We start from the raw sequence: 23526 nt of genomic DNA, 5'->3' as shown, positions 1-23526 counted from the left end.
TAATTTTTGAATGATGACTGCTATGGCCTATTTCACTTTGAAAGTATAATTTCTACCAAATGTCCATGAAATTGTTTATACTAGATAATAATTTTTTTTTATGTGTGAAATTAATTTATTTCAATTTAAACAGTTTAAATACTACACTCCTCTTACCTGGCACTTCTTGATGTGGGGGTCTCACACTTTCAAATCTGTAATAGCGACAGGAGCTCGCACCACGTGTTCTCTGTGTTGATCCGCAAAGGCTTGTGGGAAGCGGTGATCATGGTAACCACCGTAAACACCAGCCTCTGTCCTCCTCCTCCTCCTCCGCTACGTCTCGACTGTTCAGCAGCGCCAAGACGGATGAAAATGGCTGATGGAGCTCGCAGCTTGGACCAGTACTATGAAAAGCTAACGTCGATTCAGCAAAGCATGCACAACAGGTGAGGGTTCCTTGTCATTTCATCGTCGGGAGCACGGCCTGGTGCAGACCGCGGCTCGAGTTGTGCCGTCCCCTGCCTGGCAGCCTGCTGCCGCCGCTCGGCACTGGCACATAACAGGCTAGCTACTTAGCTAACTAGGGAAGCCACGGTAGATGGAGACGACGCTAGCAGACTAGTTTAGCAGCCTTTTTTGTAACCTCAGCGCTACTTTTAGCTAAGTAATGTTTTCTGTATGGTAGACTAGCCTCTACTTATTACCAAAAGTTTTCAGGATGCTACATCTTTCGTCATGTGTTGATATAGAGCACACGTTCATGTTAACAAGCGCATTTGAGTCTTAATGAGTACATAGAAAAGTACCGCTAATAGTGCCGATAATTAACCATTAATTAGCCTAGCCTAGCCTAGCCTAGCCTAGCAAACATGATAACTGTAGTTGTGGGCTTCTGGCTGTATTCCGTGTATGTAGATGATTAGTATGATCTGTGACTTGTATGCAGGGAGATGCGGAGACTGGAACTAGAGAGGGAACTGTTTGATTACTCCAGATCTGATAAAAGAATGTAAGTAATACACATTTCTCTATGTCCAAAATAGTTCAAGTCTTTCTTTTCCACTGACTTACACCTTTAGGAGTAACTATAATATTTCAGCTATTAAAATGTGAAACAGGATGCAGAATACTTTTAGATAGAGAGATAAAAAAAGTTTTTTTTTGCAACAGGTATCCGTGTTACTTGAGTAGCAAAATATTCAGTTCAACAAAAATGACAACAAAAATCTTGTAATCAAGTGTGTGGTACCGGTGTCATTTTCCATTGTAAACAGATTCTTGTAAATATTAACATTCCAGGTCAAAATAGCAAAGCTTACATTGACAGGGGAGTGGAGAATAACATTCAAATTTAAACCATATTGTACTTAACCTTTTCTTTTGAAAAGCGTAGCTCTTATTTTTTGACAATGCTCTTAGATATTATTTCTTTTGAATAATACTTCTTCACTGCCTTCAGCTCACAGATAAAGCGTTCCAAGCTGCGCAGGTATCTCAAAGAAATCTGTGACAGGGAAGCACAAGCAAAATTGAGAAACCTTGAGCTTCTGAAAGATGTGGCGTGCATAGAAATTAGCATGAAGGAATGTAGTTCTGACCATGGCCCCCTGCAACAACAAAAGGTACAACACACACACACAAACACCCACCCACACAAAATTTAATTTGTTCATTGGACTAGTTCTTTCTCATTATTATGTTACATCAAAAGCAAACTGAACAAGCACTCTGCCCACTTCAACAAAGAAAATATGAAATATTTCTAAAACCTTTAATAACATTTTGTAATTAGGAATACATCTTTTGAATATAGTGTATTTAGAAAACAATACTCCTATCAGGCAACCAACTGTGTGCTGTGAGTTTAGAATAAGAACAATGTATGTATATACATGTAGCAGGTTCTTACACATTATGTTATGCTATGCTACAGTTTTAACAGAAATATGTGCTTGCAGTTTGCTTTATAGTACATGCTCAAACTGTACAATTTATCATGACAAGCAAATGAACAAGGGAGAAAACAGTGAGCCAGTGAGATTATCACTCAAAACTCAACAACAGTGCTTGACAGCTTAATATCAAATTAACAAAATTGGCTAATTATGACTTGCTGAGTTAATTGCCCAATATAGAGACTCTGAAGTGCTCCAGAGGTTTAGTCATTCTCTCCCCTCAAGCAGTTGCTTTATTTCCTCTTGATACTTTATGAATCATACATGTTTGTTGTTTTGGTTGTCATGTAGCCCTTTGTTTTCATTGTATAAAGCCACCCTGATTTATTTATTTACATATTTGTTGTTTAGATATGATGTTTTTGGTGTTGTCAAAAAAAATCAGCAGTTCTAAGATGGACAGTGGTTCAAGGAAAGTTACACACACACACATGCCCAGGTGCATATATTCATTTTTACAATTTTAATCCAACCTTTGTGTATTGGCTTTGTGGGATAAATTAGAAATTTGGAATTAAAAGCATTTTATAAGGTCTGCCACAATAGACAACCTTTGATTTCATGAAGGTGGATCATGTTTAGGGTTACCCAACTGCTTTGGTTGTTCAGAGTTAGAGTTGGGATTATGGTAGTTAACGTGGCCTGTCAGATAAATTATAAAGTGGGTCAACAGCTACACAGGACACTCATTAAGGGAAAATCTGCTGTGACTGACTGATGCTTGATGTCATTTTTTCTTTCATATATTCAGCTTTTACACCACATGTACACAACATTCATCAGTACTTTCACAGCACTGTAGCAGATCATTTCTAGTTGATCAGAACTATGTGTGTATCTATCTATCTATCTGTATACCATGCTGTCTTTGCATTTCTTGCAGGCTGATTTTTTTAAAAAGGTTTCCAGATTTATGAAAGAAAGACAGAAAATTGCGGAAGAGCCTGACACAGCAAAGGTAACCATAATGTATCATAACATGTTATGTATTAAATTTAGCATTGTATATATTGTACATAATTGTATAATATGTATTTTACACATGTACATGTCTTCTACTACAGACTGTGTGCTCTCTGTTGTATGTGCCATTTTTACATGTTTTTGCATGGTTGAAAAAAGCACTTGTTTTTTCTTATGTTGGATCATTCTTTTTTGAAATGTTTACACGGTTTATGCAAATCTCTGTTCTATCAAGCTGTGTTTTCACGTTTAGAATAACAAAGGAAAGTAGACATTATGCCTGGTAAATCTGTAGAGGAGTCTACATTTAAACTGTGTATCTGTAATAGCACAGGTGTCTAATCCTAGCTAGTGCATCTGTACGAGCGATGTAGTTCAAGCCCATAGCTGCTTTCTCCCTTCACTTAAAGCAGTTAAAGCTCTTTTAGATGAAATGTCTAAGACATCTCATAATAACTTGGAGCAGTCTGTCTAGAGCAGTCACTTGTAACTGTGTGCAAAAACCCCCCTCAGCCTGTCGATATTGTAATGAGCAAAATGGTACCGTCACTCCATTATGCATACAAGCCATTGGCTGGCAGTGTGCATGTCCCTCAGGCTGCAGCATTCATTAAGGGAAGCTTACCGGGCTGAAAGCTGGAGACAGATGATAACGGGATATGATTTTCATATTTAATACATTCCTTGGAAGAGCACATGCGTGCCGCAGATTGATAGAAGAATCAATTGCTACTTTAGTGAAACACTTTCTACTTTGCCCCGCAGCTACCGATGGAATCACTCAGCCAAGAAATTAACTTTTCCTCTTTTTTTTACCTACTTTGTGGATCTGCTGGGCAGGCTGCATGGTTTACAGTGAATGTTATTAAGCAGCTAACTGTTTGGTATTTAAGACGCTTATCAGAAAAGAAACAGAAGCCATGCTTTTTGTTATTATGTTTGGAGGGAGGCTTTTTGCTTCTCTCTCTCCCCCCCTTGGTGACATAGCAGACATGAATCAAAACTTGTCTAAAGGATTTCTAATAAGATTAAAAGTTAAAACATTGATCCTGAGACATCCTTCTGAAAGATGTTGTGAAAAGAATTCTGACCTTGGCCAGAATAAGCTACTCTCAAAATTGTAAAGTGGATAGTTAGCATTCTTCAGGAGAATTTCTTTCTATTTCTATTTATTTCTTTCTATCTACTTATTTCACCTAAACAAGTTATTTTTTATATATAATTGTAGAAGAATAGTACATATGCCTTGAAGATTATCATATGATTTTGTTTGATATTGTTTAGGTTCAAGCTGTGCATAGACAGCACTGGGACAGCTCCCAATATCATCAGCCTAAGGATTTTAAACAACAGCCAGGAGAAAGTTTTCTGGAACGCCAGACCTCCAGAGGGTCTGATGCCGAAGCTGGAACTACAAGTGTACACTCAGACCAAGCATTGCATCATTCATCCAATCGCAGCATACACTCCTGTGAACGTCTACCAAGTGGCCTTTTAAAGGACTTCAGAGTTGGCGGAGAGGATGCTGCCAGTATCCGAGCACATTTATCAGATGACATTTCAGGCTCAAATGATTCCCCTGATGGCTGTAATTTGAGTGACAAACATGAAAGAACTACGGCTGTGCTCCCATCTGTCCGTGCGTTAACAGGCACAGCTGACAACATGCCTTTTGGAAGTGATGATGAACATGAACCTTCACCTCTGGTGACCTTGACAGGGCCTAAGGGAAATCTTTCTTCCAGCAGCACCAGCTCAATGCAGGCTAAGAATTGCCCTGGAGAACACACTGACTCACGCGAGGTGGCTCATCAGCCATCCATAATGGAAGGTGAAGGACAAGATCTCAGCTATTTGATGCCTGAAACCACTTCTGGAAAAGAAGGTGAATATATACCAGGTCTGTGGTATTATTTCTTCCTTATTAACTTTGAATTTCTTTTTGTTGTCTTTCCTAAAATCTGTAGTTGGAAGCTTTTATCTTATCTTTTTGATTTAATAATAAGCATTAATTGAGAGTGTTTTATGTTTGCATTCAGGTAGACGTGAGAGTGTCAGCACGCCAAGTTCTGATGTGCAGCTGTCTGAGAGCACTGCGAGTGACCTCTCCATTTCTCTGACACAATCTGAGCTGGAAGAGGATCTACCACAGGGTGTGCCACCTGAGAGGAATGCGACTTTTGGGGGCATTAATGATCATAATCATCACAGTCCTAAATCATCTCTCCACTCTAATGACTCCAAGAATCCAACTCCAGCAGTGGTTTTGGACAGGTGCAGTTTTTTTGACTTCTGCATATTGTAACTAACATTTTAATTGTTTTATGTCACACGCTCTTCTTAACAAGTGCACAATACAGTCCTTATTTGTTTAGCATATTTAGAGCTAAGCAAGACAAGAAAAGGGGAATAGTCTGCCACAGAACCACAGAGGGCTGTTGCTTTGATAGAAGCAAGCAAAGACACCATACAGTCCTCCTTTGCACCATCACATCTGAGGCTGACAGGAGGGATTGTGGCAGTCATGGTCCATGCCACTGTGCTCTCTGTAGCTCAGCGGCAGCTGCAGTGGTGGCAGTGATGCATCTTATAGGGAGAGCTCAGGACCTGTCACCAACAATATTGCCATAATCCAAGATAATGCTGTAACAGAGCAATTTTCTGCTTGAGAGACCTCAGGAAGTCCCCAGTGGAGGAGGAAATTTGTGGCACCATAGAGTGTTCTGGAGGGTGGGCATGTGGACAGCACTTACAGCCACAAATCCTTAGCGTGATGATGGCCTCTGAGTTGAAGGATCATTTTGGATGGGTTAGAGCAACCGAAAATCCCATGTGAATGTTTGCTTCCAGAACCTCCACATTTTCTCTGTAATATATAGTATTTTTTGAACAGGTCCTCTTATGATCTTAAAAAAGCGAAAGAAAACTTTATTTTTTCTCTAATATTTTTACCATATTCTCAGCGACACTCACCTTTGATAACCTATGTTATTCTTGTTCTCTTTCCTCTTCTTAATGTTTATATGAATCACCCAATTACACTTATGCTCAAGTTATTTAGTATGAATGTATTTTACTGCAACTACAAATGCAAAAGGAAAAAGATAGTACAAAGGATTAAGGATTATTACATCAGAGTGTAGCATGTTTCTTTGCACTTGTCTGTGTGTTGGTGTGGTCTACTGTAATCTTTATAGTGTGACCTTAAGAGGAACTGCAGTTAGCCTATACCACAGAGATGATGGTGGGGGCTGCAAGTTATATTATATTATTATAACATGGGAGGCTTCTGTGTATGAGCAGAAAAGCAAAGGTTTTGATGTAAAGCTCAGAGAACATCCAGTCGATCCTTTGCCTCTCTCCCTGTGTTTCTCTCTTAAGGTTTATATATTTCCCTCCATTCAGCTTATAATCAGGAAAATCAAGCCTGAGCAATTCATTAGATTATCCCATTATACAGTATTTCTCCTCCAGCATGGATGGGGTGAGTGAGAGTGTACGTCTGAAATATCTCGTTGGTATTTTCTTTGAGTCTTAATGGCATCACCGTTTCCTTTTCCCAAATACATCATCCCTGAACTGCCAGTTCTGCTCAATTGACAAAGTTAAATTAAAATTTAATTAATAAAAAATCTACTGAATGTTTAGAGATACAATGTAAAATATATGGGCTTAAAATAATGTTTTGCATTCTCATTAGGGCATCATGCTTTTTAAAATTATCCCTGTGGTTTGAAAGATTCAGTGAATTGGTTACATATTGTCACACAATCCTTGTAAACTGTGTGGTCACAGTGTGGTGGAACATTTTCCAAATTTAGTCAGGCAGCCCCTGCAGTGTGTTTTCATTACTTGTGGCATATTTCTTGTTCCTTTTGTGTGTTATTTGCTGTCTGTGCCAGCATGCTGAGATTTCCCTGACACCAATCACTCAACGGTGCGGACATTCCATGTGGTAAATCACCCAGGAGTCAGTACTGTACACAGCAGAGCAATATCGCTGCAGAGAGGCTGACCTCTTCCTTCTAGCTAACAATACACTCCTGATGATGTTGACATGCGGACAACAGCAGCATCTAAAGTGAGGTTGGAGACCTTGACATGAAAGCTAGCAACAATACAATGAGAGAGAGAGAGGGAGAGAGAGAGGTTTACAGAAAAAATACAACTAATTCACTTTCTCCCTCTCTAAAGGTCTCTTTTTGAAGAGCATTGACAAATAAAGTGGAAAGAGAAAGATGACTATTTCAAGGCCCACGCTGGTGATAAGGGAGAGAAAAAAAGACAGAGCTTTTGCCTATGCTACTTCAGCCACTCTGAAGAGGACTTAGCACAGACGGACTGCACACTACAGAATGTTATGGATATAATTCAAGTTGCTAGCTTAATCAGGATGTTACCAGGAAACAACCTGCAAAAAAAGAGGGAGCAATTGTTTGCTGACCCCTAACCCAGGAGCCTATTACAGATTGTCATAAATTCTTTTTGGCCCCTTTTATGTCGAAGGACTCAGGGTCTCTCGGCTTGGGGTTTCTTGGAGAATTGAATGAGGGCCACCCAGAGCTTAATGCTCAAGAAAGAGATGGATTCCCAATATCCACATGCACTAAGCATCCATTTCTCATTTTGCTGCCTCACACAGGATCAGATTAAAGTGTAAATCTCCCTCCAAAGGAAATCATCCAGAGGCCCCTTTTTGTGGGAAACATTTTTTTTTTTTTTAGAGTGAGATCACGATTGTGGCAGTGTTACAGATGGTGGTTAAAGAGTCGTCAGTATTTTTGTTTGTTTAATTTTGTAATAATAGTGCAGATTTATTACAAGTTTTTTTTTTTTGCTGTTTACTGTATATATTTAAAAATCGGCCACAACAATAGTCAACTAATTATCAATCGCTTGAATTCCATGTTTGACAGGCTTTCCCATTCCATGTCATTACATGCGACTCAGACAACAGAATTGTCCTGTATTGTGGCAGTAGCATTTTAATGATCAGATTCCTCCAACAATCCTTGAGTACCTCAAGGAAATTGCCTGTAAAAATTGATCTATCACTCTCAATTTTTATTTCCTTTCACCACATTAATGTGTAATGTTTTTTAGTCTCTCCCAGGAAGGACTCTTTAATCTGCTAGACAGCATCGAAGGACAGCTCCATGGTGAACGGATCAGTGTGTATGGGGATTCTTCAATTGATGGAAGACAACTCAATAGAATTATCAGGTATACCCTTGCTGTCTTTCTTCAACCTTAACAATCTTATCTCTCCCTGTCGAAATTAAATGTCGCGTATATTTATTTAATGGCCGTGGAGCTGTTTGTACAGATGAGGAAAACATATTATCCTTCTGCCAAGGGCCCTCACTTTAGATGAAGTGTCATCACCAACATGCACGCGCCTTTATTTCTGAGGGTTTTTTCAAACACATGGGATTGTTTTGGTACCCACCCTTTTGAATTGTTATTGGGAGTCAGGGAGATGGAGGATGGAGAATGTCTTTCATTAGCCTGGGCTTATTTTCCATAAGCTTTTTATATTTCATGGCATGATTAATTTTGCATAATTGGACTTCTTGTTGTAAAGTATGGATGAATGTCTGACAAAGGGAAGCTTTCACATTCTTTTTAAATCCAGTATATACTTATCTCCATCTATGCAAAGATGAGTAGTTTGAATGATGTCAACAACATCTTTAATAGTAAAAGAGAGTAGCTGTCTTGTGTCATGACCCTCAGTGTAGTGTTTCGTCTTGCTGTGATATTATGTGAGCAACTTTGTATGGGTGTCGATGTGTATGATTATACTTGTGTAGTGTGTGTGAAGTGTTAGCACCTGTTGAATGTATTTCATGTACTGACCTGCTGGCTCCATGGCAATAGCTGACTGCTCTCTATATATTGGGCAGCCTTTGTAACAGTAATGCGAGCTTGAATGACGAGGATCTTGAAGCATGTGGAGCAGTTGTCCTTCATGAGCTTCAGAGGTTGTCATGGAGCACAGCAAAGGGATGCCTGCTACCGCAGGATCTAGTGAGTGCTCACCAATCCAGCACTGAGCCCAGTAAAATAAGGTAAGGATCCCAGTTTTCTGTTAATTCCATTATGTCTTACTATACCTTTTTTGAAAAGCTTTACATGTTTTTTTTTGTCTTGAAAGAACAATCAGGTCACCATATGTACACGAAATGTTTTTTTGCTTGCTGTAATTCTTCCTCCTGTTTATACAAGCCATTAAAAAAAAACTTTGTTTCAGTAGCATTGGAACAAAAACAGGGAACCACATACGTATTGTATATCTATAATTCAAGAACAGTTACAGCAGAGAAAACCAATGTCAGTGTGCTTGAAAAATGTAAACTTTTGTTAAATTTGTTACTAACTTGAACTGCATCTGGGGAAAAAATCAAAATACTTGTAGTAAACTAATTTAGAACGCAACGGAAAGAAGTGCAATAGATCTTTCTCTTGTTTTCATATAGAAAGGCGAAGATATTTACTGTAAAAGTGAATTCCACTTTTCAGACAAAGAGTGGAGAGCTGTGCTTTTTTTTTTTTTTTGACCAGACAGTGGGGGAGGGGTCACACACTTATAACGGTCGCTGAGATATTGCACACTACCATTTGATACTGTCTCCCTTGTCCACAGATGTAAAGGTCATCACCTTGTGCAGTAACACTGCACGGATGAATGTCATGAGTAAATTAAAATGCCCTATCTGTGACTTCCAGTCCTTTGGATAATGAGTAGTTATACTCTGAGCTAAATCCATGCTCTGCTTCACTACTCTATTGATTTCACTGAGACCTTTCCTGCTATATACTCAGTCCAAAGAAACACATCTAGCGATGTCCCTCTCCTTTCCCGTGGAGATGCCTATTGGCTCTTTGACCTTTTTATCTAGTTTTTAAACCAGGAGCTATTTTGCTGTTGCTATGTCTGGTCAGTGTTAACTGGGTTTCATCAATAATGTATATCTTCTAAACTGTTTTAAGATGGCGTAGGAAGCAGTCTTTTAAAAATTTTATTTTATTTTACTTTCTTCACATAATGGAAGTTAGTCAGATTTCTCAGCTTTTTTTTTTATTATCAGTGAACCCTTTGTTTTAAGGAGGTATAATTAAGACAGATTTTTACAAATAGCACCGTGCATTCAATAAGAAAGCCTTCTACTCTTCTAATAATCTTTCCCCCACCGCTCACCACAGCATCAGTCTCCCTCCTGATGCTGCTCAGTTGTGGGATCGCTGGTTCAAGCACGCCCTTCTGCTCAAGGAGCGCCTTGTCCTCAGCACTGAGCGCTTGGTCCAGCTGTTCACTCCACTGCTGATAGAACGCCATGCCACCTACAGCCACCAGGTAGCGTCGGAGACACATACACAGCCACTACTATACACAGAAACAGGAGGTCACACACTTTGCATTCATACCAGTGCCAAAAGCAAGCTAGACATTAACACACACAGATAGCTTCGTGAGAGAAATGGCTCATTGTGAGACATTGTGTTTTTGTTTCTTTGTATGGTTTTTGAAGAGAGCTGTAGTTGGTACTGAGTGCACTCTTTGTGTCTAATGTTTGAAATCAAGCCCTGACTGCCTACTCATCAGATTGCTCCACACATTGACCTAGACAGAAGGGAAACCCTGACCCATGCACTAATCACAAATTACTGCCTCTGCTTGGCTTCTTTCATCTGAGAAACACTTGCTTTTAATTTGGTATTAGCCAAAAGTATAGCCATCAGCTGAGTCTTGAATTGATTGAATGAGGGAATCATTTGGATCTTCTGCACAACGAACAGCATTATTTTAAATCTCCCACTCATTGACCTTGTGCCAATCATGCTCAATTAAACAAAGAAAGAAAAGACAATTAATATTCACACTTAAAAGACAAAATGATGTCAAGAGATTTGTCAGGAGTCCCATTTTTCAAAAAATGTACCACTCTATCTGCAGGAATGATTTTATATATATATACACTTATATATACACATGCAGGCTTTTGCGTTACACATTTTTGTGGACTCATCTTATGGGGGTTCTTGTGGCTTGGAGATCTTGCTCCAGTGTCCCCAGCGCAATGAGAGAGGCAAAGAGGGAAACTGTAGAGCCTCTTGAAAATATGAACTAACAAAAGGAAGAGAGGTACTGCCATCTACATCATTCTATCCAAGTGCATCAGGAAAAGGCTGAGTGAAAATCTTTCTCTCTTTTTATCGCTCTAACTCCATCTACTCCATTTATTTCTCTCTTCTTCCCTCTATTTTTCCTTCTCTCCCTTTATTTTTCTCTCTCTCTCTCCTCTGTGTCCTCTCATACAACAGCTCACTCTCCACGCACAAGAGCAAACAGAAATTTCCATTCACGTCTTGCCACACAGCCTGGCTACTCTGACAAATGGGAGCATGCAGCTCGCATGCACACACTCAAAGAGGCCCTTTGAATATTCAAGTGCTAACAGTTGCATTCATTGATATTTAAAATGCAGTGGGTCTGCAAGAGCCCTCAGCCAATGGTACATTTGACTAAATCTAAAAAAGGAACAAAGATGGATATCAGGGACAAGGATCAAGACAGTTTTTATTGTGGAGCAGCATCAAATACCAAGTGGCAAGCTCAGATTGGCATGTGTCTGTGTCTCTTCCCTTTTTGGAAAATGAAAGCATGTACATTGTCAATCGTAACTGCGACCTACTGATAACAACTTACAATGTACTTAAAGTTTGTCACTGTCGAAATCCTCCTGATCATCCCCTCCATATTAGTGCTCATTAAAAGTTGCAAATGGCCATCTGAGGCTGAGAGGCAGTCTTTGATCACAAAAGAGAGATGATGATGGCAGGATTTGATATGGGGGAGGGAAAAAGGAGAGAAAGGAAATCGGTGTGTGGCATCTCCCTGCTCCTCATCTCCCGGAACAGCTCCTCTTAATTGTGTATCCTCATCTCCCCAGAGATAAAAAATGAGCTGGAGAGGGAGGAAGAGAGCAGTTTGTCTCATTCCTCTCAGCCAAGAGGGGAGATATCTGGAACGTGTTGCACATTAACGCCAGGGTGATTGCATTCTTTAGGCGGTTCTCTAATCTCATGGATGAGAAGAGAGGGAGAGGGGGAAAAAGTATGATTGAGAGAGAGAGCGGGAGCGAGAGTGTGCGAAATAATCTTTTTTTAGTTAAACGAGGGAGAGAATTTGAAGTTATTTTCTCTCGGCGTTTGAACGTGCACTACAGCTGCACCTCTGTGCGAGCAGCCATGGCCAAAGTAAATGACTTGCCTAATCGGCGAGGGTTCAATTTGACACTTCTTTCACAAAATGGGAACAATTAAGAGTGGGTTTTTAATTTGTGCTGCTCACAGGCCAAAGTGCTGCTGAGGACACTTCTGTCCCGGTCCAGTGAGGAGTGCCCCTCAGCAGAGGACGAGAGTGACTTGTCTTCTTCGGGTGGTCTTCCTTCTCTGCTAGCTGATGGTGACGTGAAGCAAGCCAGACCAATACAGAGGCAACTGATTCAAGGTAACTGAAGATTATTACTATAAACAACAACTGGGGTTTTTTGGTATTATGTATGGAGTCACTTCATTTTCTAATAATCAAAAACTCCCCCTGTAGCAAGTGCTTTCATTGCAGTTGCCCATAAATTCCCACAAACCTCCAAAACATTCCACACTGAGATCAGTCTATCTTTGCTCAGTAATATGTAACGAGGCCATTAATATGAACAAATGTAGACAACTACTATTTTTTGCAAACAACCTCTGCAGAAAACTAAAACTTCCCATTTAGGAAAGAAATAAATTTCACCATAGAGGTTTTTTTTTATGAATTCCTCAAAGCCCAGTTTTCATACAGCCTTCTATTCAGAGCTAAAGAAAGACCCCCCCATTCCCATTTCTATTCCTCTCTGCCACTGCTTCTCAATATGCGCTTCCCTTTCTTACAGAACTACAAAGTAGTGAAGAGGACAGCCAGGACGAAAGCCCTGTGGAAAGTGTTCCTATTAGAGGTAAAAAGGCATCGCCGGTGCCCCAGCATGCACACTGTCCTTATGTTGTGGTTTGTTTTCTTCCCACTGCAGTGAATAATGGGCTCTTTTACGCAGTGGCTGAGGCAGGATGATCAAGGTGAATCCAGGGTCAAAGTCCCACCTGAAGAGCTATGCTAGTTCTCTCTAATTATCTCCGAGAAAACACTAGCCGCATTTTCAGCCTGGTCTGAGGCATTCTAGCAAAATTGATAAATGCTGGTCCAGCATAATGTGGCTGCTTTAATTGTCAGGACACCAGGGTGGGAAGCACAAGATATCTGTCATCGGTTCTCATTATCTTCTAAACAATGCTCCGGCAAGGCTGGACTTGAAAACTAATAGATGTGAAGGTATCCTGGAAGCAGTTGGTGTGCCCATCCCTCAGCTACACCTCTGAAATGTAAAGCAATCCTATATTACCCTTGGCTATCAGATTTCCTACAGCGTGTTTCATGTGCCTGCATCCCTGATGTGCAGAGCCAGCAAAATGAGTCCAGTTTCCAATTGCTGTACTTAATCAAAAGAGCCATAACCAGCTAAAAAAAAAACATGACTAAAGATTTTGGAGGGAAGGGGTTTTGCTGTGCTGTGTGACATCAATGTCACAATCAAATACCATGTCCTTGGAACTGATAGTAATTGCCAAGATGTGTATCTGTGGACCTAGTGGGGTTTTTTTTTAGACCACATGTAAAAGCATGAATAAAGTGCTGTGGGTGGAAAAACACTGGAGATTATCTTTCACTGAAGGTCATATGTTTACAGGCAATGATAAAAAAATTATATTTTTATTCTGAAACCTGGAGTTGAGGACCCGGTCGCACAAGATTACAGTTTTGTTCTATCCTTTGACTCCCTCTGTTTGTTTTAGCCACATCACAGAGACAACATCCGATTTATTATGTACTTCTTCTCTGTTGATTTTTGCCAGCGCAGTCTCTGTGCTCCTCTCAAATATGATACCTACTTTAGTGTGCCGGAAAGTAATTATGAGTGTTTTTAAAACAGAAAATCAATCATTGCCTTCCTGCTAGGGGATGCTGAGATAATGTGAGACGCTCATTGCTGTCTCATGGAAACAGTTGCTACATGCTGTAGGCCTGAATCAACAGCTTAGCTGATTGAGCCCAGTGTTTTCGCCCTCTCTGTACAGCGCTGAGACCAAAAGACTCAACTACTGAAGCGTGTTGTCTCATCAAACACAGAAACCTCTGAAAGTTGGAAACCTGGGTTTTGAGCAAATATTTGACATTGACTTTGTGTGTGTGTATCTGTGTGTGTGTGTGTCTGTCTCAACAGAGACAAAAGCATATCAGTTACTTAAACAATCAGCCATGCAGAAAAGACTGCAGAGTTCTGAAGAGGAGGAGGATGATAGCCTCTCAGGTAAGAAATGCCGTCCGCTCGGCACGGCAAGTAACAAGCATTTGGGATCTCACCACTGGTCATTTCTGGCGAGATTTTCTCACAGCACATATGAAAAACCACATTTGTTGTTTACAAAGATGCAAGCTCAAGGATAATAATCCAGGTTCTCTCAATCATTTTTGCTCTATAACACAATTTTTTCTCTATTATCCGAAATTCTCAGTTTGTCAACAAGAATATGACGTAACCTATTAGAGAAATTTAATCATCAGTGTTAAATTTGGTCAAATTTTAATTTGGTCAAATTTTAATTTGGTCAAATTTTACATTGAGAGTTCAGTTAATTTTCAGTGTTAATTACACGCTGGTGATTTTGTCTATGTTCATTCCTTGTGAGCTTCAAAAGACTTGTGAAGAAAACATTTTGTACAAACATTCAAATATGACTATTCTCCCATAAACACGTGTCCACATCAAGGGATCCACCAAGACCCAGTAACTGCACCTTAGCGTCTCATAAGTTTACCATACGTTACTATATAAATATGTGTTGCAGATTAGCTTGTGATGAGATGTTGAAATCAAATGGTTTTATCTGGCCCTGTTTGTTCTTTTAAGGAATAAATCACGGCAATGAAGAGGACCTGGGGAGGGCCAAACGCTCCTCACATCAAGACCCTTACCCTCGGTAAGGACATTGTTATTATTCAACGGGCCACAGGAAATGGGCCACCAGACACCAGAGTGGTTGATGTACATTTGCATGGCTGCTCTCATAATTCCATGTTCATTTCCATAAGATCAAGGGGGCACCACCCATTAACTCGCTTACAAAGACAAAAGGCCCCAAAAGCCCCTCTCATTCACTGTTTGCTAGGTTCAGCCAGGTTTTAGAAATCAAAAGCAAAACAACTACCACAAAAATAAATTGGAGTCATAATCTGGCTGTCTTCAGGCTTGTTGTCAGAATGCAAACAGATCATGTCAAGAAGAGAATTAGGAACTGTTTTGGAAGAAGGGGACTCAAGTGTTGACAAGGACAAATGTCCTTTCATTTTTCACCCTTGAAACACATTTAGGCTGCTCAAATCAGAGCCCTGAGTGGGATGGAAAAGAACATCTAATGATAAATAGCTTGGTGGAATCTAACACCATCACCATCATACATTTGAATATCAACACGACTTCATCAAATCTGCAATTGCATGTCGGGTCCTCAGAGCACCTCTTCACTGCGAACCCATTTGGGCTGCAGTAATGGCTGGGTAAACGTTATGAGGAATAATCTTCTCTGATTTCATGTGATTACTGGGCACCACGCTGACACAAGGGCCGAAGTCTGTATCTCCCTGGCCTGGCAAGCAGGCGCTCCCAGTCCGCCTATTAGCCCAGGGAAGGGCCTAATGGGCTGGCTCTATTGTGGTCCTCATAGCTGCTGATGTCTGCCACTGCCAGCCCCACTGACCACCCTCTTTAATAAACATGAGCCAATTTTGGGCCTAGACCTTCTGAGATGCCTGTCTCCCTGTCATTAATGTGCATGGGAAGCCCACAATGTATGTGATTAAACAAAATTTGTAGAACTAAATATTAGAAACAGAACACAGAAAGCTTTAAGCAGTGATGAGACACAAGTTGTGTACATAAGTAAAATTGAACAAATGGGCAGTTTTCCATGCCTGAGGTTAGGAGGGAAGCAACACTGCTAAGGACCATGAATATCATATTCTTGTGGGTCATACACAGATTTCCTGTCTTTTCTCTGTTTCTCCTGGATCCTTAGATTTAAGCATTCCACTTACCACAGTCACTTCTTGCGCTTTATTGCTTCCACAAGTGGTGTGGAAACCCTGCACTTAAGCATAAGCACAACACTGCAGCATGCTCTTGCCTTGCGTCTCTCCTTTCTCTCTGTCACTCTCTCACTCTCTTGCCCTTTCTTCCTCTCTGTTTTACTGTATTTCCCTCCCCCTCCTTCCATCCTGCTTGTTAATTATTTGCTTTATTTTGTCAGCGAGCTGATGAGTGACTTCAAAAGGAGGATGGAGCTGGACTCAAAATACAAAAATGGCTTCTTCTGTGTTGTCTTAGACAATAATTATGATTTGCCAGTTAAGCCTAGACTACAGCAGAGGGATTGTAGTTTAAAGCAGAGGCTTTGGTGCAAAAAATGCATTTATAGGCTTTTGTGAGGCTCCTCATTATGTGTGGGCCCGATTCATTAAGTAATTGGTTTGCAGTTGTTTACATGAGTATTAAGGCCTTCTATTCAGGGCCTTTGAGAGATACATTGTGCAAATGTTGCATGTTATGAATGCAGAATGAGAGGCGGGGGGCCAGTCCTATTGGCCAAACACTGCACTCGGCTGAAAAGCGAGAGAAAAGCACTGGGTGCTGCTTTGCATAGCAATGACTAGGGCCTTAATAAGCTTTACAGATTAAATACATGCAGTCTATACAAGATGCAAAGAGATACTCTTAACACATTTATATGTGCTCATTTCACTATTATGGCATTCGAGAGAATTGAAGTCTTTCATATTCTTTTTTCTCTCTTTCTCTCTCTTCCTTCCTTGCTCTCTCCCACACAGTGTTTTTCAGTCAGATACTTTTATAGAATGTGCTGTTTATTGTATTATAACTCGTGGGGAAGCGACTGATCTGCAACATTTATTAAGGATTTCTCCATTAGAAATCTTTTGCTTTCTTTGTCAGTGGCAAAGTAAAATCACTTTGTGGTTGAGTGGGGATGAAAGGAATAATGCACGAAGGAGTGAGTCTTAATAAGCAGCTGCACTCCATGTAAAGACCACTTGTTCCCCTTTGTATGCGAGTGCATGCCACTGCTTCCTCTCGTGCAAAGCATCATTGTGCTCCTTTCTACTGTAGGCATTTCAGATACCACTCCTTTCTTATTTTTATTTTGGGGTTTTTAATACCTTATTATTTGCCCCCACCATCCCCTCGTTTTGATCCTAGAAAATGCTTGAACATGTGCTCACACACACACACACAAATACACACACAACAAAATCCTCCAGCCATCAGCCGGTGTGATGATTGTTGTGCCTAGTGCCTGCTTGACAAAAACCTTGACTCAACAATTAGTGGTTTACAGCTTTGCCTTGGACAACAGGATGTGCTCAAGCATTCGACCTCAAATCACTCAGTGTCAAAATCAGATGCTGTCTCTCTCTCCTCTCTCTCTCTCTCTCTCTCTCTCTCTCTCTCTCTCTCTCTCTCTCTCTCTCTCTCTCTCTCTCTCTCTCTCTCTCTCTCTCTCTCTCTCTCTCTCCTCTCTCTCTCTATGTGAGGCAACGTGTGGATCTCTGACAGCTCACTGGGAAGAGGGATGGAGGGGTGAGAGGGACTTGTGTAGAGGGGAGGTAGAATCATAAAATGAGAGAGTGGGAGATAGAGGGAGACAGAGAGACAGTATTGGATAAAGAAATTAACTGTTCTTGCTCTAAAACCCTAAAGTGAGTCAAGGAAAACATATAAACGAGTAAACAACTACAGCATAGTAGTTAGTATGAGAACACAGCAGTGCTTTTACAATTCTTTATTTGACAGTAAATTAGGCTGGAGAACAAGATCAGAGTCAAACAAGTCAGTGACTGTTGAAGAAGGCTGCATTTAGATGCTCTAACCATAGGAGGTCACTGTGCTACACAGCCTGTCTGATACTAGAAAAGTAGGCCTAATTTTTTTATATAATTCGAGCTGGTTTTCAGAGATTGTTATGTTAATTTAATTTAACCTCTGAATTTATTGACGTGTCATTAGAAAGACAATGTAGCAAAATAATGCAAACATTTCCTTCCTCAAATAAATGTGTCACCATAGATTTCAGATTATTTTATATTTTATCTATATAATCTATCTAATATAATATTGTTGTCTTCACATTCTTTATACAATGTGTGTGTTGGACAAGTCAGCAAATATTAGTCTAGCATCACGCACTTTGTAAAGTGCTAAAAAGATGTAACATGAGATGAATGATCTTGTCCCTCCGCCACCCTTTTACACTGGCTATCTCCACTAGACCGCCACCAGTCAGGAAGAGAGCACAGTGTGTTGAAGTCATTGGCCCAGTGCCTCTTCCTGTGAGCTGCAGTACTCGCTCATTGCCAGCAGAGAGCACTCACATGTTAGAGAGTGCCCACTCACAGTGCACTCACAGTTGCCTCTCACTGTTTGCCCCCACTGAGGGCTATATCCTGCTACCGTTCAGGCCTGTTAGAGTACATCTAAACGGAGCCTAAACAATGTTTCTGTGGGGTCATAGCTGGGATGGGAGTAGGAGTTGATGGGAATGATGAGGTGATGGGTCTCCCTTTACCTTTAGACAAGCACCACTGCGTAAAAGTGCTATTGTGCTATTAGCATTTGTGTGTGGGTGGCAGGAGCTTAAAAAAAAGCCAGGGTAAATAAAAGCAGTTTTCTAGCTATCAGTTTGTGCAAACCAGTATTAATTGCTTGGTAAGCATTATTTCTTCTGGCATGCACATTCCTTGATGTGACAATAGGATTATATGTCAAATGTATCCACAGTGACTCCAAACAAATACATGCTATCCTTAAATGGCAATTGTAAACTTTACCTTGAGAAGACTTGAGTATGCTTTTGTCCATCAGACGTTAGATATGTTTCTACAAGTAACACACTGGACGTTCTTATTAAATGAGCATGAGAGGAAACCCACATGTAATTGCAGCCTTTGTATATATCTACATGTTTATGTTGCTTTAACTTAAGTCTCAGTTGAACAGATCTTTTTCTGACACAATTTAAATCAGTTCAACTGAACACACGTGCATGTGTTATAAATTTGCAGCAGTAGGATTTGGGTATTTGTTCCAATTAGAGTTACCTGAAGATAGACTTAAGTAAAGGCTAAAGGATTCAGTTGAACAGAATCATGATGCTACTGTCAGAAAGAACAAGAATGAGAAGCTCTGCACTGGCTACAGTGCTAGAAAATAGTGTCAGGATCACAGTGACTTGGTTTTCAGTAAGCTGCGTAATCATTGTGTTACCCTTGAATGTCACTCTTTCAGTGTTTCTAACCAGTTCAACTAATTTCATGCTTTTGGGCAAAAAAAATGCTGTGTTCACATTATTCTTCATATATACAGTATGATCACTTAAATGTTTGCCCATTGTATACTGTTGCTTTAGTATTAGCTCATCTTGTATCATTATAACCTGAGTGAAAACATGAAAACAACAAATGGGATTTAAATTTGAATGTACTAAAAACATTAATCGTTTTTTCCACTTCTAAATGTACATTGTGTATAAAACCCATCACACAATTTTGAAGGTTGTCTACATAGCAGACACAAAAAACTAAAACATGAGCTAAACAACAATATGATATAATTGTAAAGGCCATAGACAGAAAATGAGCGAGGCTTTGGAAAAAAGAGGACATTACAATAGGTGTAATTTGCATCATTTTACACATTACACTCACCTCTGTCTGCCGGAGGCTGTAAAACACTGGCCAGCCCAGTCTTACATATTCAGATCATTGCCTCAATTAAGGGAAACTCAGCAGAAGATGAACTGGCATAAATGTTTATGGAAACGGAATATTAGATTTTTGGGGTCAGATCCAGACTGGGCTCTCTATGGTAATAGCCCTGTCTTGAAATCAGTCCTGTCCCTCACTGAAGTGGAACAGCTGATAGATCATTCCTATCCCGGGGGGAAGTTCGAGAAAAGAAAGGCTCAATTTACTCTCTGTAACAGCTATTATTGTGGCAAAGGAGAGGAAGTAATCGTATAGATTATTGCTGTATTTTTCCTGGTCAGGATCTGTTGCCTAACAGTTGCAAATGGAGGCATTAGTCCCTGTGCTTTAGTTGTGTTTCAGCATTAGTACTGTATCTTTTATTCAATTTAAAAAGATGAATGCAGATAGCAGGTAGATTTCACTTGTGTAATATATAATGTTATATAGATATGTATATTTTACTCACCATAGTCACCAAATGCTGCACTGCCTCAAAATCTGTTAACATACTGTGGCTCTGGCTTGGACAGAAAGAAATCATGCTGTTACTTATGAAGCTACAGCACAATACAAACAATTTTAAAAACTGTAGAAAAAGCATGTCCATATGAAAGCACTCAAAACACATGCATACAGTTAAATTTCCAGTTTTAAACTCACAAAACTAGCACATGAATATCATGTTATGTCCTTTAAGTTAACTACTTTTGTGCAGTCTGTTAGTCTATATATGACCTGTAGCCAAGTAAAAAAGCTTATTACATAACATATGCGACAACAGTAATTTTATACTCGAAATTGGCTTCACAGAAAATATTACCCATCTTTGCTACCTGCTATTTATGAGAATGTATGTATTTCACAAGATTTGATTATACTTTTACTGAAATACAAATATTTTGCAAACTGAATAGTCTATTAACAAAATGCAACGCCCTCATGTGCAATGCCTTTGGTTTACAAGCAGATAGGCTGTTTATCCGTCAGTGTGCCTTTGTTTTTGCTCTTTACTTACTCAGCCTTTCAACATTTGAAAGCAAGGTTACATCCTAATCTTTATACTTATCCTATGGTATATTGCTTATAGCACAAAGCAATCTGCTCACAGTCAGGAATGGGAGGTGCATTTTTTTTCTCATTCTGTCTTGAGTGGTACAAAGCAGCTATGTAAAGTTTAGAATATAGCAGCTTGAAGACAGCCACAGTAATTTGGTCCTTATGCTCGATGTACAGTCACATACACCAAGGCTGAGGGAGAGATGAGGGTGATTGAGAGGATGACAATCAGAGAGGTCATGGGTAGATGGAGGAACACACCACATGACTATGTTGCTCTAGAGCTCATCTGCTTAAAACATTGTGCATTGTCTTCTTTCCAAAACAATCGCGACAACTCAGCTCCGGTATAGAAGGCCCCGGATGAATAAGCCGTATGGATATGTATGCTAACCTGGGAGATGATGAGGCTATATTGTGGGCTTTTGAGGAGGCTCTGTGTTGATGTAAATTAAAAAGGAGGGCTTTAAAAGTGGAACAGGGGGCCTTATTGCATATGCATTGAGGTAGATCAAAGCCTTTTCAGAGGTCACACATTTACATAGAGATATCACCAGAGCTATGGGAACCTGGCAACCCTGTCTTTGGACTAGTTTTGAATAAAGAGGGCCTTGTGGAAGTCCTTTGGCACACTCAGAACAGGAGTCAAGGAAGTTCCCTGTGCTGCACTGTCTGAGCTTAGGCAGAAAATCTCCTTCTCTGGAATGAAACTGCTGTCTTTACACTGTGTTTGTTGAAAGTCCATTTTTGTCACAGACTTGTAGTATTTGTTGGTAGTAAGTAAAAAGGACTCAACCGTGACACTGAAGAAGTGCACCAAAAGGAAATGTCTCATTTTTTGGGGGGGGGTGTGAACTTTTATTTTTATTTTTATTTATTTTTTATTTTCTTTTTTAAAGAGATTTTAAGGTTATAACTTTACACGCTATTAATTGATTTTGTGTTTCCAGGAAAGAAAAGACTAATTCAAAGACTCAATCTGCTCTACAATCAAAAGGTGAGTGTAGACGAGTCATTTCAATTCTGTGTTAAGACACATGTCAGAAAGGGTTACTTACACCAAAGAGATTGCCCCTGACGTTCCTGCATTAACATGTGTGAAATTATTGTAAGGCTTCACAACAACTGTTTTAATTAAATTTGTCTGTATATGCAGCAATGCGTTTTGATGATGTGTAAATGAAAAATGACCTTGGAGCCACCTTGGAGCCACACTGAACGCTTAGATTTATGTTGTCAGCCAGTAATGCTCTAATGGATAATTGAAACTGTCCTATTTTAAGGAATCTGTGTAATTATATTACTAACAAAACACATAACCCAAGGAAATGTTGGGCAATTTATTAACTACTCTAAATAAGACAGTGAACAGACATGTTGTGATGTTTATCACAGTTTTTAGCGTCCACATAGATAATGTCTAAATGTAGCTAAGAAAGTTTGCAGTTGACTTGTATTTGAATGCATCTCGGTTCTTTGTAGTAAGTTAGTTTGCTTCAGCACTCCACTCTTTAGACCTAAACTGCTCATAAAAATGAAATTCATTCAGACTCCTGAATGTAGCGTAACACCTTTATGTTATTTTTTGATGCCACAATTACTCCTATATCTTGTTTTTTCCAGCTGTGATCAGATTACCCAATATGTATTTTATTGCTGTGAGTGAAGAAGACATGGGCATGTTTGATATCCATGTATGACTATATAAGAGGTAGATTTACATTGTTAAATCAAACTCAAGGTGAGCGTTAGCATCAGTGCATTCACATCATGGAACGCTTATAGAGGGAAGAGCAGAATTGACTGCAGAAAGAAATTATGTAGATGACGGTTCCACATGAAGCATGAACGAAAAAACATTTTGTTCCACTAATGTAATGTTCTTTTCTTCTTCTCTGCTTTTTGTGTATAGCTTTCTGGGGGGAATCAGATGACAGCAACTCAGAGATTGAAGCAGCCTTACGTCCTCAACCTTTGAACACAAACGGTGATGACACTGATGACTTCTATGACTGATAACTCCCCAGAGACATTTTTTTAAATGCACTACATTATATCACTGCAAAATTTCAGGCAGTTTGTCTCACAGTAATTCACCCCGTGACCGTTATTTTAGTGGTATGCAATGTAAATCATATGCGCACTGTATCGTAAAAAACAAATAATAAAGTTGACAGCTCTCACGCTGGGTAAAGTATGTGAAGAGTTGTCCAACACTCTGATGTTAACCCTGCTTCAGTCTCTTTATCTGAACAACTCTCCCAGCTCATAATAACAGCTCGAAATAGATTAAACTGATCTTTTAAAGCGATTTGTTTGCACTAGGCTGAAAATCATGCATTTTGAATGCCGCAAGCATCTCCGAGTGCTCTACCTCCAGCATGCTCGAGTGTAGTGATGTGAGTCACCTGTGAAATGACAAAGCACAATGGCCACTCTGCACGCCGCTGTGCGACCTGTGAACCTGCTGAAGAGGCCCATCTCCCAGGGCACAAAGTGTTGCAGCGTTAACAAACTCTGAATATTTAGTCCCCACAACAAATGCTCTACACATATTTTTCCCAACTGCTTCTTCAATAATGATGCTCATGCTGCAGAAACAAAGATATGTCTAAATTCCTCCAAATCATTGTGCTAATGAATCACAAGTAG

The 23526-nt window shown here is 39.8% G+C and overlaps 1 protein-coding gene across 2 annotated transcripts; it reads left to right on the top strand.

The window, feature by feature from the left end:
• Positions 1-267: 267 nt before the first annotated feature.
• Positions 268-23102, top strand: kiz (kizuna centrosomal protein). Of its 2 annotated transcripts, none has more exons than XM_026356474.1 (15): positions 268-428; positions 929-991; positions 1442-1604; positions 2821-2895; positions 4185-4800; positions 4940-5174; positions 8004-8123; positions 8807-8971; positions 10107-10257; positions 12258-12414; positions 12842-12904; positions 14225-14311; positions 14912-14981; positions 21825-21871; positions 22787-23102. In XM_026356474.1, the coding sequence occupies exons 1-15, from the start codon at positions 268-270 to the stop codon at positions 22888-22890; spliced, it is 2277 nt and encodes a 758-aa protein (XP_026212259.1). In that variant the 3' UTR covers positions 22891-23102. The 2 variants fall into 2 exon arrangements, with proteins under 2 accessions (XP_026212259.1, XP_026212260.1); XM_026356475.1 differs by having other exon boundaries at positions 276-428; positions 4185-4785.
• Positions 23103-23526: the final 424 nt, after the last annotated feature.

Source organism: Anabas testudineus, chromosome 12 (assembly GCF_900324465.2).
Source record: "Anabas testudineus chromosome 12, fAnaTes1.2, whole genome shotgun sequence".
Taxonomy (NCBI): Eukaryota; Metazoa; Chordata; class Actinopteri; order Anabantiformes; family Anabantidae; genus Anabas; species Anabas testudineus.
This window is presented reverse-complemented; position numbering and strand designations above follow the sequence as displayed.

Bases quoted from the DNA above. Each gene is read 5' to 3' on its own strand.
- kiz (XM_026356474.1), top strand. From the start codon at position 268: ATGGTAACCACCGTAAACACCAGCCTCTGTCCTCCTCCTCCTCCTCCG. The intron at 8,124-8,806 runs GTATACCCTTGC...TATATTGGGCAG, and splicing joins CAACTCAATAGAATTATCAG to CCTTTGTAACAGTAATGCGA. The intron at 14,312-14,911 runs GTAAGAAATGCC...TGTTCTTTTAAG, and splicing joins GGAGGATGATAGCCTCTCAG to GAATAAATCACGGCAATGAA.